The sequence below is a fragment of the Phyllobates terribilis genome, unplaced genomic scaffold (assembly GCF_046119375.1).
Source record: "Phyllobates terribilis strain yellow unplaced genomic scaffold, ASM4611937v1 Scaffold_5__5_contigs__length_657084704, whole genome shotgun sequence".
In the NCBI taxonomy this organism is placed as follows: domain Eukaryota; kingdom Metazoa; phylum Chordata; class Amphibia; order Anura; family Dendrobatidae; genus Phyllobates; species Phyllobates terribilis.
In genome coordinates, this window is record NW_027362765.1 from 81283667 (window position 1) to 81300862 (window position 17196).

The window sequence follows — 17196 nt, forward strand, 5'->3', positions numbered from 1 at the left end:
GGGCTATAATACAGGATGTAACTCAGGATCAGTACAGGATAAGTAATGTAATGTATGTACACAGTGACTGCACCAGCAGAATAGTGAGTGCAGCTCTGGAGTATAATACAGGATGTAACTCAGGATCAGTACAAGATAAGTAATGTAATGTATGTACACAGTGACTCCACCAGCAGAATAGTGAGTGCAGCTCTGGGCTATAATACAGGATGTAACTCAGGATCAGTACAGGATAAGTAATGTAATGTATGTACACAGTGACTGCACCAGCAGAATAGTAAGTGCAGCTCTGGAGTATAATACAGGATGTAACTCAGGATCAGTACAAGATAAGTAATGTAATGTATGTACTCAGTGACTCCACCAGCAGAACAGTGAGTGCAGCTCTGTGGTATAATACAGGATGTAACTCAGGATTAGTACAGGATAAGTAATGTAATGTATGTACACAGTGACTGCACCAGCAGAATAGTGAGTGCAGCTCTGGGGTATAATACAGGGTGTAACTCAGGATCAGTACAGGATAAGTAATGTAATGTATATACACAGTAACTGCACCAGCAGAATAGTGAGTGCAGCTCTGGAGTATAACACAGGATGTAACTCAGGATCAGTACAGGATAAGTAATGTAATGTATGTACACAGTGACTCCACCAGCAGAATAGTGAGTGCAGCTCTGGAGTATAATACAGGATGTAACTCAGGATCAGTACAGGATAAGTAATGTAATGTATGTACACAGTGACTGCACCAGCAGAATAGTGAGTACAGCTCTGGAGTATAATACAGGATGTAACTCAGGATCAGTACAGGATAAGTAATGTAATGTATGTACACAGTGACTCCACCAGCAGAATAGTGAGTGCAGCTCTGGAGTATAATACAGGATGTAACTCAGGATCAGTACAGGATAAGTAATGTAATGTATGTACACAGTGACTGCACCAGCAGAATAGTGAGTGCAGCTCTGGAATATAATACAGGATGTAACTCAGGATCAGTACAGGATAAGTAATGTAATGTATGTACACAGTGACTGCACCAGCAGAATAGTGAGTGCAGCTCTGGAGTATAATACAGGATGTAACTCAGGATCAGTACAAGATAAGTAATGTAATGTATGTACACAGTGACTCCACCAGCAGAATAGTGAGTGCAGCTCTGGGCTATAATACAGGATGTAACTCAGGATCAGTACAGGATAAGTAATGTAATGTATGTACACAGTGACTGCACCAGCAGAATAGTAAGTGCAGCTCTGGAGTATAATACAGGATGTAACTCAGGATCAGTACAAGATAAGTAATGTAATGTATGTACTCAGTGACTCCACCAGCAGAACAGTGAGTGCAGCTCTGTGGTATAATACAGGATGTAACTCAGGATTAGTACAGGATAAGTAATGTAATGTATGTACACAGTGACTGCACCAGCAGAATAGTGAGTGCAGCTCTGGGGTATAATACAGGGTGTAACTCAGGATCAGTACAGGATAAGTAATGTAATGTATATACACAGTAACTGCACCAGCAGAATAGTGAGTGCAGCTCTGGAGTATAACACAGGATGTAACTCAGGATCAGTACAGGATAAGTAATGTAATGTATGTACACAGTGACTCCACCAGCAGAATAGTGAGTGCAGCTCTGGAGTATAATACAGGATGTAACTCAGGATCAGTACAGGATAAGTAATGTAATGTATGTACACAGTGACTGCACCAGCAGAATAGTGAGTACAGCTCTGGAGTATAATACAGGATGTAACTCAGGATCAGTACAGGATAAGTAATGTAATGTATGTACACAGTGACTCCACCAGCAGAATAGTGAGTGCAGCTCTGGAGTATAATACAGGATGTAACTCAGGATCAGTACAGGATAAGTAATGTAATGTATGTACACAGTGACTGCACCAGCAGAATAGTGAGTGCAGCTCTGGAATATAATACAGGATGTAACTCAGGATCAGTACAGGATAAGTAATGTAATGTATGTACACAGTGACTGCACCAGCAGAATAGTGAGTGCAGCTCTGGAGTATAATACAGGATGAAACTCAGGATCAGTACAGGATAAGTAATGTAATGTATGTACACAGTGACTGCACCAACAGAATAGTGAATGCAGCTCTGGGGTATAATACAGGATATAACTCAGGATCAGTACAGGATAAGTAATGTAATGTATGTACAAAGTGACTGCACCAGCAGAATAGTGAGTGCAGCTCTGGAGTATAATACAGGATGTAACTCAGGATCAGTACAGGATAAGTAATGTAATGTATGTATACAGTGACTCCACCAGCAGAATAGTGAGTGCAGCTCTGGAGTATAATACAGGAGGTAACTCAGGATCAGTACAGGATAAGTAATGTAATGTATGTACAAAGTGACTGCACCAGCAGAATAGTGAGTGCAGCTCTGGAGTATAATACAGGATGTAACTCAGGATCAGTACAGGATAAGTAATGTAATGTATGTACACAGTGACTCCACCAGCAGAATAGTGAGTGCAGCTCTGGAGTATAATACAGGATGTAACTCAGGATCAGTACAGGATAAGTAATGTAATGTATGTACACAGTGACTCCACCAGCAGAATAGTGAGTGCAGCTCTGGAGTATAATACAGGATGTAACTCAGGATCAGTACAGGATCAGTAATGTAATGTATGTGCACAGTGACTGCACCAGCAGAATAGTGAGTGCAGCTCTGGAGTATAATACAGGATGTAACTCAGGATCAGTACAGGATAAGTAATGTAATGTATGTACACAGTGACTGCACCAGCAGAATAGTGAGTGCAGTTCTGGAGTATAATACAGGATATAACTCAGGATCAGTACAGGATAAGTAATGTAATGTATGTACACAGTGACTGCACCAGCAGAATAGTGAGTGCAGCTCTGGAGTATAATACAGGATGTAACTCAGGATCAGTACAGGATAAGTAATGTAATGTATGTACACAGTGACTGCACCAGCAGAATAGTGAGTGCAGCTCTGGAGTATAATACAGGATGTAACTCAGGATCAGTACAGGATAAGTAATGTAATATATGTACACAGTGACTGCACCAGCAGAATAGTGAGTGCAGCTCTGGAGTATAATACAGGATGTAACTCAGGATCTGTACAAGATAAGTAATGTAATGTATGTACACAGTGACTGCACCAGCAGAATAGTGAGTGCAGCTCTGGAGTATAATACAGGATGTAACTCAGGATCAGTACAGGATAAGTAATGTAATGTATGTACACAGTGACTGCACCAGCAGAATAGTGAGTGCAGTTCTGGAGTATAATACAGGATATAACTCAGGATCAGTACAGGATAAGTAATGTAATGTATGTACACAGTGACTGCACCAGCAGAATAGTGAGTGCAGCTCTGGAGTATAATACAGGATGTAACTCAGGATCAGTACAGGATAAGTAATGTAATGTATGTACACAGTGACTGCACCAGCAGAATAGTGAGTGCAGCTCTGGAGTATAATACAGGATGTAACTCAGGATCAGTACAGGATAAGTAATGTAATATATGTACACAGTGACTGCACCAGCAGAATAGTGAGTGCAGCTCTGGAGTATAATACAGGATGTAACTCAGGATCTGTACAAGATAAGTAATGTAATGTATGTACACAGTGACTGCACCAGCAGAATAGTGAGTGCAGCTCTGGAGTATAATACCGTGATTACATGGTTGGGGTTGGAGGACACAGGTCGTCCGCCATCCATCTAGCCTTCTATTAGGCGGCGACATTTCCAATGACACTCAGGCCTATCTAAAGCACTACAAGCCCCAGCAATGACTGTGTGCTGTAACTCTCTGATAATGCTCCTATCTGATATCAGGTGGATAAATCTACTCGAACTACAACTCCCAGCATATCCCATCAGTTACGTATGTCAGCACTTGCAGCAACACAGAAAGATGGGGAGGACAGTGAGATGACAACGCCCAGAAGAAAGCTGCTGCCGGGATGAGCAGGTGACATGGAGCGCCGCACACTTGACCTCCTGTGACCAGGCTTTCCCGGCGCGGAACTGCGTCACCGGAAGTAGCTCTGTGACGTAAGTAGCAAGATGGCGGCGCGCATGAAGTGAGAGGGCACAGCGGGCGCAGGATGAGAGGTACGGGGGTGGCGGATAACACCGGGGAGGGGGAGGGGAACCTAGTCCTGGATGACATCTAGTTCTCCCGGTCATTTACTGAGATGGAGCAGGACGGGACAGAAACTGCAGAGAACGGAGATGTCAGAGCCTGAATGGACGTGACAAAACATGTCTATACTCTTCACTGGTGATGTCATCAGTGTAGGAGGCAGTGACGCCACAGAGCACAATGTATCACATGCTGCACCATCTACATACACGATCCTGAGTTTTCTTCTGTATTATACTCCAGAGCTGCACTCACTATTCTGCTGGTGCTGTCACTGTGTACATACTGTACATTACATTTCTTACCCTGTACAGATCCTGAGTTACATCCTGTATTATACTCCAGAGCTGCACTCACTATTCTGCTGGTGCAGTCACTGTGTACATACATTACATTACTTATCCTGTACTGATCCTGAGTTAAATCCTGTATTATACTCCAGAGCTGCACTCACTATTCTGCTGGTGCAGTCACTGCGTACATACATTACATTACTTATCCTGTACTGATCCTGAGTTACATCCTGTATTATACTCCAGAGCTGCACTCACTATTCTGCTGGTGCAGTCACTGTGTACATACATTACATTACTTATCCTGTACTGATCCTGAGTTACATCCTGTATTATACTCCAGAGCTGCACTCACTATTCTGCTGGTGGAGTCACTGTGTACATACATTACATTACTTATCCTGTACTGATCCTGAGTTACATCCTGTATTATACTCCAGAGCTGCACTCACTATTCTGCTGGTGCAGTCACTGTGTACATACATTACATTACTTATCCTGTACTGATCCTGAGTTACATCCTGTATTATACTCCAGAGCTGCACTCACTATTCTGCTGGTGCAGTCACTGTGTACATACATTACTTATCCTGTACTGATCCTGAGTTACATCCTGTATTATACCCCAGAGCTGCACTCACTATTCTGCTGGTGCAGTCACTGTGTACATACATTACTTATTCTGTACTGATCCTGAGTTACATCCTGTATTATACTCCAGAGCTGCACTCACTATTCTGCTGGTGCAGTCACTGTGTACATACATTACATTACTTATCCTGTACTGATCCTGAGTTACATCCTGTATTATACTCCAGAGCTGCACTCACTATTCTGCTGGTGCAGTCACTGTGTACATACATTACATTACTTATCCTGTACTGATCCTGAGTTACATCCTGTATTATACCCCAGAGCTGCACTCACTATTCTGCTGGTGCAGTCACTGTGTACATACATTACTTATCCTGTACTGATCCTGAGTTACATCCTGTATTATACCCCAGAGCTGCACTCACTATTCTGCTGGTGCAGTCACTGTGTACATACATTACTTATTCTGTACTGATCCTGAGTTACATCCTGTATTATACTCCAGAGCTGCACTCACTATTCTGCTGGTGCAGTCACTGTGTACATACATTACATTACTTATCCTGTACTGATCCTGAGTTATATCCTGTATTATACTCTAGAGCTGCACTTACTATTCTGCTGGTGCAGTCACTATGTACATACATTACATTACTTATCCTGTACTGATCCTGAGTTACATCCTGTATTATACCCCAGAGCTGCACTCACTATTCTGCTGGTGCAGTCACTGTGTACATACATTACTTATCCTGTACTGATCCTGAGTTACATCCTGTATTATACCCCAGAGCTGCACTCACTATTCTGCTGGTGCAGTCACTGTGTACATACATTACTTATCCTGTACTGATCCTGAGTTAAATCCTGTATTATACTCCAGAGCTGCACTCACTATTCTGCTGGTGCAGTCACTGTGTACATACATTACATTACTTATCCTGTACTGATCCTGAGTTACATCCTGTATTATACTCCAGAGCTGCACTCACTATTCTGCTGGTGCAGTCACTGTGTACATACATTACATTACTTATCCTGTACTGATCCTGAGTTACATCCTGTATTATACCCCAGAGCTGCACTCACTATTCTGCTGGTGCAGTCACTGTGTACATACATTACTTATTCTGTACTGATCCTGAGTTACATCCTGTATTATACTCCAGAGCTGCACTCACTATTCTGCTGGTGCAGTCACTGTGTACATACATTACATTACTTATCCTGTACTGATCCTGAGTTATATCCTGTATTATACTCTAGAGCTGCACTTACTATTCTGCTGGTGCAGTCACTATGTACATACATTACATTACTTATCCTGTACTGATCCTGAGTTACATCCTGTATTATACCCCAGAGCTGCACTCACTATTCTGCTGGTGCAGTCACTGTGTACATACATTACTTATCCTGTACTGATCCTGAGTTACATCCTGTATTATACCCCAGAGCTGCACTCACTATTCTGCTGGTGGACTCACTGTGTACATACATTACATTACTGATCCTGTACTGATTCTGAGTTACATCCTGTATTTTATTCCAGAGCTGCACTCACTATTCTACTGGTTATGTCACTGCGTACATACATTACTTATCCTGTACTGATCCTGAGTTACATCCTGTATTATACTGCAGAGCTGCACTCACTATTCTGCTGGTGCAGTCACTGTGTACATACATTACATTACTTATCCTGTACTGATCCCGAGTTACACCCTGTATTATACTCCAGAGCTGCACTCACTATTCTGCTGGTGCATTCAATGTGTACATACATTGCATTACTTATCCTGTACTGATGCTGAGTTACATCCTGTATTATACTCCAGAGCTGCACTCACTATTGTGCTGGTGGAGTCACTGTGTACATACATTACATTACTTATCTTGTACTGTTCCTGAGTTACATCCTGTATTATACTCCAAAGGTGCACTCACTATTCTGCTGGTTGAGTCATTGTGTATTATACTCCAGAGCAGTATCCATAATTCTGCACAGTTAAGATCTGATATCTGTCATTTTTCGTGTCTGGATCGCAGATGGTTATGGAATGTGCAGTGTTATTATTCTCTTTATACTCCTCACCACTATAGTAAATTGTTCTCTTTCCTTATCTATTTTTGACTCTGAGAAAGGTTCTAGTTTCCTCCTGAGATTGTGCTGTCAGACAGGCCTCCCCTGTCTCTCCTACATCCTTGGTTGGATGCTCGGCTTCTTATTTTATTCCTCGGTCCCTGGCTGATTGTTCGGTCTTTTCAACGTCCCTGGCTGGATACTCGGCCTCCCCTGTCTCTCCCCCATCCGTGACTGGATGCTCGGCCTCCCCTGTCTCTCTTCAGTCCCTGGCTGGATGCTCGGTCTCCCCTGTTTCTCCTCCGTCCCTGGCTGGATGCTCGGCTTCCCATGTCACTCCCCCGTCCCTGGCTTGATGCTCGGCCTCTCCTGTCTCTCCTCTGTCCCGGGCTGGATGCTCTGCCTCTCCTGTCTCTCCTCCTTGCCTGGGTGGATGCTCGGGCTTCCCTATCTCTCCTCAGTTCCGGGCTGGATGCTCGGCCTCTCCTGTCTCTCCTCAGTGCCTGGTTGGATGCTCGGCCTTTCTTGTCTCTCCTCAGTCCCGGGCTGGATGTTCGGCCTCTCCTGTCTCTCCTCTGTCCTGGGCTGGATGCTCGGCCTCTCCTGTCTCTCCTCCTTCCCTGGCTGGATGCTCGGCCTCTCCTGTCTCTCCTCAGTCCCTGGCTTGATGCTCTGCCTCTCCTGTCTCTCCTCAGTCCCTGGCTTGATGCTCTGCCTCTCCTGTCTCTCCTCAGTCCCTGGCTTGATGCTCGGCCTCTCCTGTCTCTCCTCAGTCCCGGGCTGGATGCTCGGCCTCTCCTGTCTCTCCTCAGTTCCTGGTTCGATGCTCGGCCTTTCTTGTCTCTCCTCAGTCCCGGGCTGGATGCTCGGCCTCTCCTGTCTCGCTTCAGTCCCGGGCTGGATGCTCGGCCTCTCCTGTCTCTCCTCTGTCCCTGGCTGGATGTTCGGCCTTTCCTGTCTCTCCTCTGTCCCTGGCTGGATGTTCGGCCTCTACTGTCTCTCCTCTGTCCCTGGCTGGATGTTCGGCCTCTACTGTCTCTCCTCCGTCCCGGGCTGGATGCTCGGCCTCTCCTGTCTCTCCTCTGTCCCTGGCTGGATGCTCGGCCTCTCCTGTCTCTCCTCTGTCCCTGGCTGGATGTTCGGCCTCTCCTGTTTCTCCTCTGTCCCTGGCTGGATGTTCGGCCTTTCCTGTCTCTCCTCCATCCCGGGCTGGATGTTCGGCCTTTCCTGTCTCTCCTCCATCCCGGGCTGGATGTTCGGCCTTTCCTGTCTCTCCTCCATCCCGGGCTGGATGTTCGGCCTTTCCTGTCTCTCCTCCGTCCCTGGCTGGATGCTCGGCCTTTCCTGTCCCTCCTCAATCCCGGGCTGGATGCTCGGCCTCCCCTGTCCCTCCTCAGTCCTGGGCTGGATGCTCGGCCACCCTTGTCCCTCCTCAGTCCTGGGCTGGATGCTCTGCCTCCCCTGTCCCTCCTCAGTCCCGGGCTGGATGCTAGTGATTGATGATGGTGGTAGAGGTTTGGGTATAGTGCGTATATAGTTGTGTATTACGCCCCACTTCTGAGTGCGGTATGTGCTGTTATATGGAGGGCGGTGCTTTCCTCCTTACCTGATGTTTGGCATTTATCCTTTCAGTGAGGTCAGCCTTTGCTCTCCTGTATAACAGGCCTTTCTGTAGCAGCGCAGTCGTTTCTCATTTCCGTCCGCTTCCACATAAACGGCCCCAGAACGACGCGGCGACTGGAAGAATGTGAGCGCGATGTTTGTGTAATACTGGTCTAATGATCTCGTGAAAGCGCTCGCTGACATGTTTTTACACCAATTACGCTTTCTTCGGTGACCAAAGAAAATCTGATTGAGGGGGAAGTTTGCTTTACTGGAAAGTGGGAAAGAGTGAGAGTCGGACCCCAGTGTTTTCTCAGAGCGTTCTCCCGTGTACGAGGCTCCGATGGAAAAACACTTCATTATTCCAGGGAAAGTTTTCATTTTCCTGTGCATGGCACTGGAAATTACCAGAAGTAGAACAGTCTTTCCATAGAATGGACACAGAGTACCTCCCTATAGAGCTGTTCTTGAGCCCCGGAGACATAGAATTGCCGATCGGTGATTGTTATGGGTTCATCGTCATCTTTCGAAATCTCATGAAAAATTCATCAGGATGTGTCTTTGCCCAGTGATTAGTTAGTTACCTGTAACGTTGGGAAACAATCGCTGAAGAACCCGGGCCCACGAGCCCACTCCTCTGATTTATTGTCCCCAGGATCCCCAGCATTGTAGAGTCAAACACCGCCGGCGATCTCTCAGGCAACATTCGGCTAATAGAAAACCTCCTGACTGTCCCCCGATGGGCCGTTTCCCTTATAGAAGCACCCGTGCCATTCCTTTATCTAGTATTGTGCTAAGTGATGTTCCACCTTCTTGAAGACTTGGTCTCCTTCTTCCCTCGTGTAACAGCTGCTTGATTATGGCTTTACAAAGCAAGTGAATATTCCTCCATATTCTGTGCCTGTGAGTATAATGATATATCTCTTATAATGCCAGCGCTCCATTATTCTGTTACAGAACTCCAGATCCACTGCACTGACTGAATTACATGGCAATATATTTACTACCTGCAGCCACCACTAGGGGGAGCTAAGTGCAGACCAGTGTACAACAGAGTTCAGTGTTTTATCTGTATGCAGGCAGCTCCTGAGCTCCCCCTAGCGGTAGCTGCAGGAAGTAAAAATATTAACCTCTGGTTGGTATGAATGTAATGAATTTGGTAATCACATTGCTTGAAAGGGTTCGGTTCTTTATGACCTCTCCTTTTACAGCTGAAGCTGATCTCATAATTGGCACAGATCTGACAATTATCTCACTGCCACCGATTATCTCAACTCTGCCAATCCAATGACTGTCTCACTTCCGAATATCTGACGGTTATCTCACTGCTGCCAAACCAACTCTTGACTTATTGCCACCGATCCGTCGACCATTTCACTGCCGCCAATTCGACGATTATCTCATTGCTGCCGATTATGTCAACTCTGCCAATCCAATGATTATCTCACTGCCGCCATTCCGACGGTTATCTCACTGCCAACTCTCTGACAGTTATCTCACTGCTGCCATTCCAACGGTTATCTCACTTCTGCCATTCCAGCGGTAATCTCACTTCTGCCATTCCAACGGTAATCTCACTGTCACCATTCCAACGGTAATCTCACTGCCGCCAATCCGACGGTAATCTCACTGCCGCCAATCCGACGGTAATCTCACTGCCGCCAATCCGACGGTAATCTCACTGCCGCCAATCTGACGGTAATCTCACTGCCGCCAATCTGACGGTAATCTCACTGCCGCCAATCTGACGGTAATCTCACTGCCGCCAATCTGACGGTAATCTCACTGCCGCCAATCTGACGGTAATCTCACTGCCGCCATTCCGACGGTTATCTCACTGCCGCCATTCCGACGGTTATCTCACTGCCAGCGATAATCTCACTGCCGCTGATCCGATGAATATCTGATTGCTGCCGATCTGACAATTATCTCATCGCTGCCGATCCGGCACTTGAAAACCCTTAAATATCAGCTGTTATTGCCGGAGGACCAGTGTGGGGGAATCACATGCCAGCAATATAAATCTATGTGCTGCCGTCCCGACTTCAGCCGTGTGTCTTCTTCCTCAGGTGTGGCAGGAATGTGTTTGGCGCAGATCCACCGGACCGTGGTGGTGTCTCCAGCAGCAGCGTGCCGCCTGCTCCGCACCTACAGGAGAAGAAGCGACCGATGGCTCGTCTTCCATCCCGCAAAACGTAAAGTACGTGCAACCACATAGGGTTGATTTATATGTCTCTTGTCCCATCACCCAAGGGTCAGCGTGGCTCCTCACATTGCTTCTCTTAACCCCTTCAGGATGCCCCATTATTTTGTTTCCATACAGTCCTGGGAACTGATTGCTGGTTCCACGCTATTTCCACAGTGACCTTTACGGCTCAAGGGATCCTTCACCTCCTCTTGTACAGTGCTGTGATCAGACCTGAGTGGATTAACCATTGTTTTTTTAATGCACCTGCAGTGTAAAGAATGGGGTTTTTTGCTTTGGTTTCCATGTCTACATACAAATACATTGTTTCTATTTGTATATACAAAGTTACAAAAGAGAGTGGGGGGAGCCTTGACAACTCGTGGCTGTCCAGCAGCTGTAGGGACATGCTGGGAGTTGTAGTCTTACAGTTGCAGTTTGCAAAGCCTTTCTCAGAGAACGACTAGTTTAGGCTAAGAGTTCAGCCACCTTCCATAAAATATCTTCTGATTTTGACCACTGCTTTTTTCCAGTATGTGACACATCCGGGGATTTTATGCCAGAGAGCAAAACCAAAGCAGGACCTGACCGAGCCAGAGGAGGGCGCCATGCCAGAGGTGAAGTCTGTGTCAGCCGTGCTGCCAATCACAGACCCGACCAGCGGTCAGGAAGGGACCTCTGACCAAACCGGAGAGCGGCCGAAAGCTTCCTCCGAAGAGAGAGGCTGGAAGGAAATCAAAGTAGATGTGTCCACATTGCCTGGAATATTAGCCCGGCTGTCCAAAATCCGACTGTCAGGTAAGTAGTGATGTCTGCGTCCGGCAGATAAGAACAGGCACCCGCCCTCTATAGGTGACTGGGGACATGTAAGGGTTAATCAGGTCCTGATTCTGGCCAGTATTGGTGTGAAGGTTTAATTAACAAACTTCTATCAAGGAGGCAGCGAGATAGAGAATAAGTAATGGCCCTTTATTATCTGCGGCCGGTGTACGGGGAGGTGACAGCAGGGGAGGGGACAGTGTAATGAGGATAGTTATTAACATGCTCTGCGCGTAATAGAAAGCTATCGAGCGCCATCAAGTCAGAGGTGGGATTGTGACTGTCTGCGTACATGTAATAGGCTTGTGGTAAGTGGGTTAGCTTACGACAAGAGTCCCTTAAGCAGCTGAATACAGTGTTAAGATCTCATTACCGCCGCTGGTGGGACGATCTCCTGGCCGCCGCCGCTGGTGGGACGATCTCCTGGCTGCCTCCGCTGGTGGGACGATCTCCTGGCTGCCTCCGCTGGTGGGACGATCTCCTGGCCGCCTCCGCTGGTGGGACGATCTCCTGGCCGCCGCCACTGGTGGGACGATCTCCTGGCCGCCGCCACTGGTGGGACGATCTCCTGGCCGCCGCCGCTGGTGGGACGATCTCTTTCCTGGGCCATCAATGACTGCCGCTGACCCAGCGGTCTCCTGACCGCCAATTGTCCTGACTATCAATTTCAATAATGGTCACAGCTTGAAGCCGGTCCTGTTAGATGTGGGTGACTGTGTACGGACAAGTGGAGGGCATGTTGTAATATGCAGATATTATAATGCTACCTCTGGTGTTTGCAGCTCTGGTGGTGATCACCGCTTCCGCCGGCTATGCCATGGCTCCTGTGCCCTTTGACCCGAGCTGCTTCCTGTTGGCCTCTGTTGGCACCGGACTGGCCTCATGTGCTGCCAACTCCATCAACCAGGTAAGTGGCCGGTGATATATGTGGATATATACAAGGCACCTGTTTGGTTCGTTGATTTTTTGTGATCTGTGTTTTACCCGCTGAGCTCCGTCTGTGCCTGTGTTTGGTGGTCTGGATCTCCATGATCAGTACTACCAAGGACTACGCTCAGTAACTCCTGTAGCATCACACCATAGACATGGAGTGGAGCGGCACTGAGGGTGTTCGATTTCCTTTCCATTGCAGTAAGGAGTAAGGTGTGGGGCTCGGGGTGCCCATTCTAGTGATCGGTGGTGGTCTCTGCCATGAGACATATGTTTTTATCCCATGTCATATTTTACTCTTTCATATTTGTCCCATCATTGTATTTTGCTTGTGATCTGGACCCGATCTTTGTCCGAAACCTGACGAGTCCATAGGCGAAGGCTTGCGCCCTTCTAATACAGCAGGGATGTCAAACTGAAACACACAAAGGGCTAAAATGAAAAACTTGGACAAAGTCGCGGGTCGACCAGTATACAGTATAATGGATCCCACATAGTCCCCCATACAGTAGAATGGGCCCACATAGTCCTCCATACGGAATAATATGCCCCACATAGTCCTCCATACGGAATAATATGCCTCAGATAGTCCTCCATACGGAATAATATGCCCCACATAGTCCTCCATACAGAGTAATGGGCCCCACATAGTCCTCCATACAGAGTAATGGGCCCCACATAGTCCTCCATACAGAGTAATGGGCCCCACATAGTCCTCCATACAGAGTAATGGGCCCCACATAGTCCTCCATGCAGAATAATGGGCCCCACATAGTCCTCCATACAGAATAATGGGCCCCACATAGCCCTCCATACAGAATAATGGGCCCCACATAGTCCTCCATACAGAATAATGGGCCCAACATAGTCCTCCATACAGACTAATGGGCTCCACATAGTCCTCCATACAGAGTAATGGGCCCCACATAGTCCTCCATACAGAGTAATGGGCCCCACATAGTCCTCCATACAGAATAATGGGCCCCACATAGTCCTCCATACAGTATAATGGGCCCCACATAGTCCTCCATACAGAATAATGGCTCCCACATAGTCCTCCCTACAGAATAATGGCTCCCACATAGTCCTCCATACAGAATAATGGCTCCCACATAGTCCTCCATACAGAATAATGGCTCCCACATAGTCCTCCATACAGAATAATGGCTCCCACATAGTCCTCCATACAGAATAATGGCTCCCACATAGTCCTCCGTACAGAATAATGGCTCCCACATAGTCCTCCGTACAGAATAATGGCTCCCACATAGTCCTCCGTACAGAATAATGGCTCCCACATAGTCCTCCGTACAGAATAATGGCTCCCACATAGTCCTCCGTACAGAATAATGGCTCCCACATAGTCCTCCGTACAGAATAATGGCTCCCACATAGTCCTCCGTACAGAATAATGGGCCTCACATAGTCCTCCATACAGAATAATAGGCCCCACATAGTCCTCCATACAGAATAATGGGCCGCACATAGTCCCCCATACAGAATAATGGCTCCCACATAGTCCTCCATACAGAATAATGGGCCTCACATAGTCCTCCATACAGAATAATAGGCCCCAGATAGTCCTCCATACAGAATAATGGGCCTCACATAGTCCTCCATACAGAATAATAGGCCCCAGATAGTCCTCCGTACAGAATAATGGGCCGCACATAGTCCTCCATACAGAATAATGGCTCCCACATAGTCCCCCATACAGAATAATGGCTCCCAGATAGTCCTCCATACGGTATTATGGGCCCCACATAGTCCTCCATACAGAATAATGGCCCCCACATAGTCCTCCATACAGTATAATGGGCCCCACATAGTCCTCCATACAGAATAATGGCTCCCACATAGTCCTCCATACAGTATAATGGCTCCCACATAGTCCTCAATACAAAACAATGGGCCACACATAGTCCTCCATACAGAATAATGGCCCCCACATGGTCTTCCATACAGAATAATGGCTCCCACATAGTCCTCCATACAGAATAATGGGCCCACATAGTCCTCTATACAGAATAATGGGCCCCACATAGTCCTCCATACAGTATAATGGGCCCCACATAGTCCTCCATACAGTATAATGGCCCCGCATAGTCCTCCATACAGAATAATGGGCCTCACATAGTCCTCCATACAGAATAATGGGCCCCACATAGTCCTCCATACAGTATAATGGGCCCCACATAGTCCTCTATACAGAATAAGGGCCCCACATAGTCCTCTATACAGAATAATGGGCCCCACATAGTCCTCCATACAGTATAATGGGCCCCACATAGTCCTCCATACAGTATAATGGCCCCGCATAGTCCTCCATACAGAATAATGGGCCTCACATAGTCCTCCATACAGAATAATGGGCCCCACATAGTCCCCCATACAGAATAATGGCTCCCACATAGTCATCCATACTGAATAATGGGCCTCACATAGTCCTCCATACTGAATAAAGGGCCTCACATAGTCCTCCATACTGAATAACGGACCCATAGCTTGTTTTTTGTACACAGACACAGACCCGTAGCCCTTTTCTTGGGCACGGACCCGTAGCCCTTTTCTTGGGCACGGACCCGTAGCCTGTTTCTTGGGCACGGACCCGGCCTGCCCATTCCTGTGACCCGCTTCGGCTTCTCTGCTGCTGTCGGCAGGTTACATTTGATAACGAGATGGACAGTGGATCACCCAGGGAGTGTGGATGGGGTGGTGTGAGGGGCCACACTACTATTACAGTGCAGGGGTGATGTCTCGTCTCTGCCGATGCCTGCAGTCACATGCCATCTCAGCAGAGCAGTGCCGAGAGCGCCACCACTACTGTGACCCCGTCCCGCCTTGTAACTAATGCATTAGAGGCCGACATTGCTCCTACTTGTAACAGAATGGTAATTGCGGCTTTTATTCCTTCCGCCTGTGATACGCACATTTCATTAGTTTGCGCCTGCGGGTCCGGGCCGATAAGACCGAGCTGATGGTCTCCCATTCTTGGACTCACACCGCAGATAAGTACATGCCTTTATCCCGGCATTGATCTCAATGCCGGGTATCTTCTATGACCGCGGCCCTCCACCCTGGGCACACGAGGGGCTCGTGATGGGGTGTGATCATAGCCATATTGGAAGTGTTGTGCAATGGGGAGGACGAGTGTAGTGAAAAGGAGCTGATGTGGCAGCTTCCTTATCTCCCCGCAGGATCAGATCATACACACAGCGGAGCGGCCGGTCCTATTATCTCTGCACAGCACACCTTGTAATGATTGCAAATCCTGTCCTGGTAAATGGGCTTTCCGCCAGACACCGCCACCGAGAGGGGACAGCGGGGGTGAAGGACCGCGGTGTGCAGGCTGCCTGGTACAGGACCAGAAACACCCGAGACAGCGCTGCTCCTGTACACAGCGTAAAGCCTCTGCTCTTACATTTGTCAGCTCTGTAGAGAGGGGTGTTTTATTGTTCTCTGTTGTCAGCCTTCTGTTAAAGTGCATATCCCATCCGGACGGCACCTGTCCTTCTGCCTGGAAAATATCTGACTGTACGGCAATACTGCAGTCGCTCCAATATCTGGCTGGGATACAGGGTCGCATGCAGCTAAAATGTGTTTGTCATGTGACTATTTAAAGGGGAATGGGCTTTACATGACCCCAAATCACTAGATCCCAATGGGTGTCTCTACTTTTAAAAGAGCCGCCCATTATCACTTAGATATTATTTCTATCACTGCTCACACTTGTCTTTTTTTAAATCTTATTTTTATACGTATAGTTTTCAGCTTTGTCTTTTCTATTTCCCCGCCATATTGTGTCGCTCAGCTCCACACACTGAGGCCCACTTCTCCCCACTCCATGATGTTACTCACAGTGCACATCCGACCGTCCAACATGAATAATGAGCCAGCGCATAAGAAACAATCGTACATCCTACACACAGCCCACAGCGGAAGTGAACGCACAGCTAGGACAGGGGGCGTTGGGTATCAACTCAGATGGTGGGACCTTCCATCGGGTGTACGTTTTAAAACTAGGGCCTTCCGTCGGGTGTACATTCGGACAGAGGGGCCTTCCGTCGGCTGTACATTCGGACAGGGGGGCCTTCCGTCGGCTGTACATTCGGACAGGGGGGCCTTCCGTCGGCTGTACATTCGGACAGAGGGGCCTTCCGTCGGCTGTACATTCGGACAGGGGGGCCTTCCGTCGGCTGTACATTCGGACAGAGGGGCCTTCCGTCGGCTGTACATTCGGACAGAGGGGCCTTCCGTCGGCTGTACATTCGGACAGGGGGGCCTTCCGTCGGCTGTACATTCGGACAGGGGGGCCTTCCGTCGGCTGTACATTCGGACAGGGGGGCCTTCCGTCGGCTGTACATTCGGACAGGGGGGCCTTCCGTCGGCTGTACATTCGGACAGGGGGGCCTTCCGTCGGCAGTACATTCGGACAGAGGGGCCTTCAGTCGGCTGTACATTCGGACAGGGGGGCCTTCAGTCGGCTGTACATATGGACAGGGGGGCCTTCAGTCGGC

The 17196-nt window shown here is 47.8% G+C and overlaps 1 protein-coding gene across 1 annotated transcript in view; it reads left to right on the forward strand.

Moving 5' to 3' along the window:
- Positions 1 to 4011: 4011 nt before the first annotated feature.
- COX10 (cytochrome c oxidase assembly factor heme A:farnesyltransferase COX10) overlaps positions 4012 to 17196 on the forward strand; it is a 101024-nt gene continuing 87839 nt past the window's right edge. The window contains exons 1-4 of the mRNA XM_073682427.1: positions 4012 to 4142; positions 10815 to 10945; positions 11464 to 11728; positions 12532 to 12656. Of these exons, the coding sequence (XP_073538528.1) occupies positions 4136 to 4142; positions 10815 to 10945; positions 11464 to 11728; positions 12532 to 12656 (528 nt within the window). The 5' untranslated portion in view covers positions 4012 to 4135. The remainder of the gene's footprint in view (positions 4143 to 10814; positions 10946 to 11463; positions 11729 to 12531; positions 12657 to 17196) is intronic.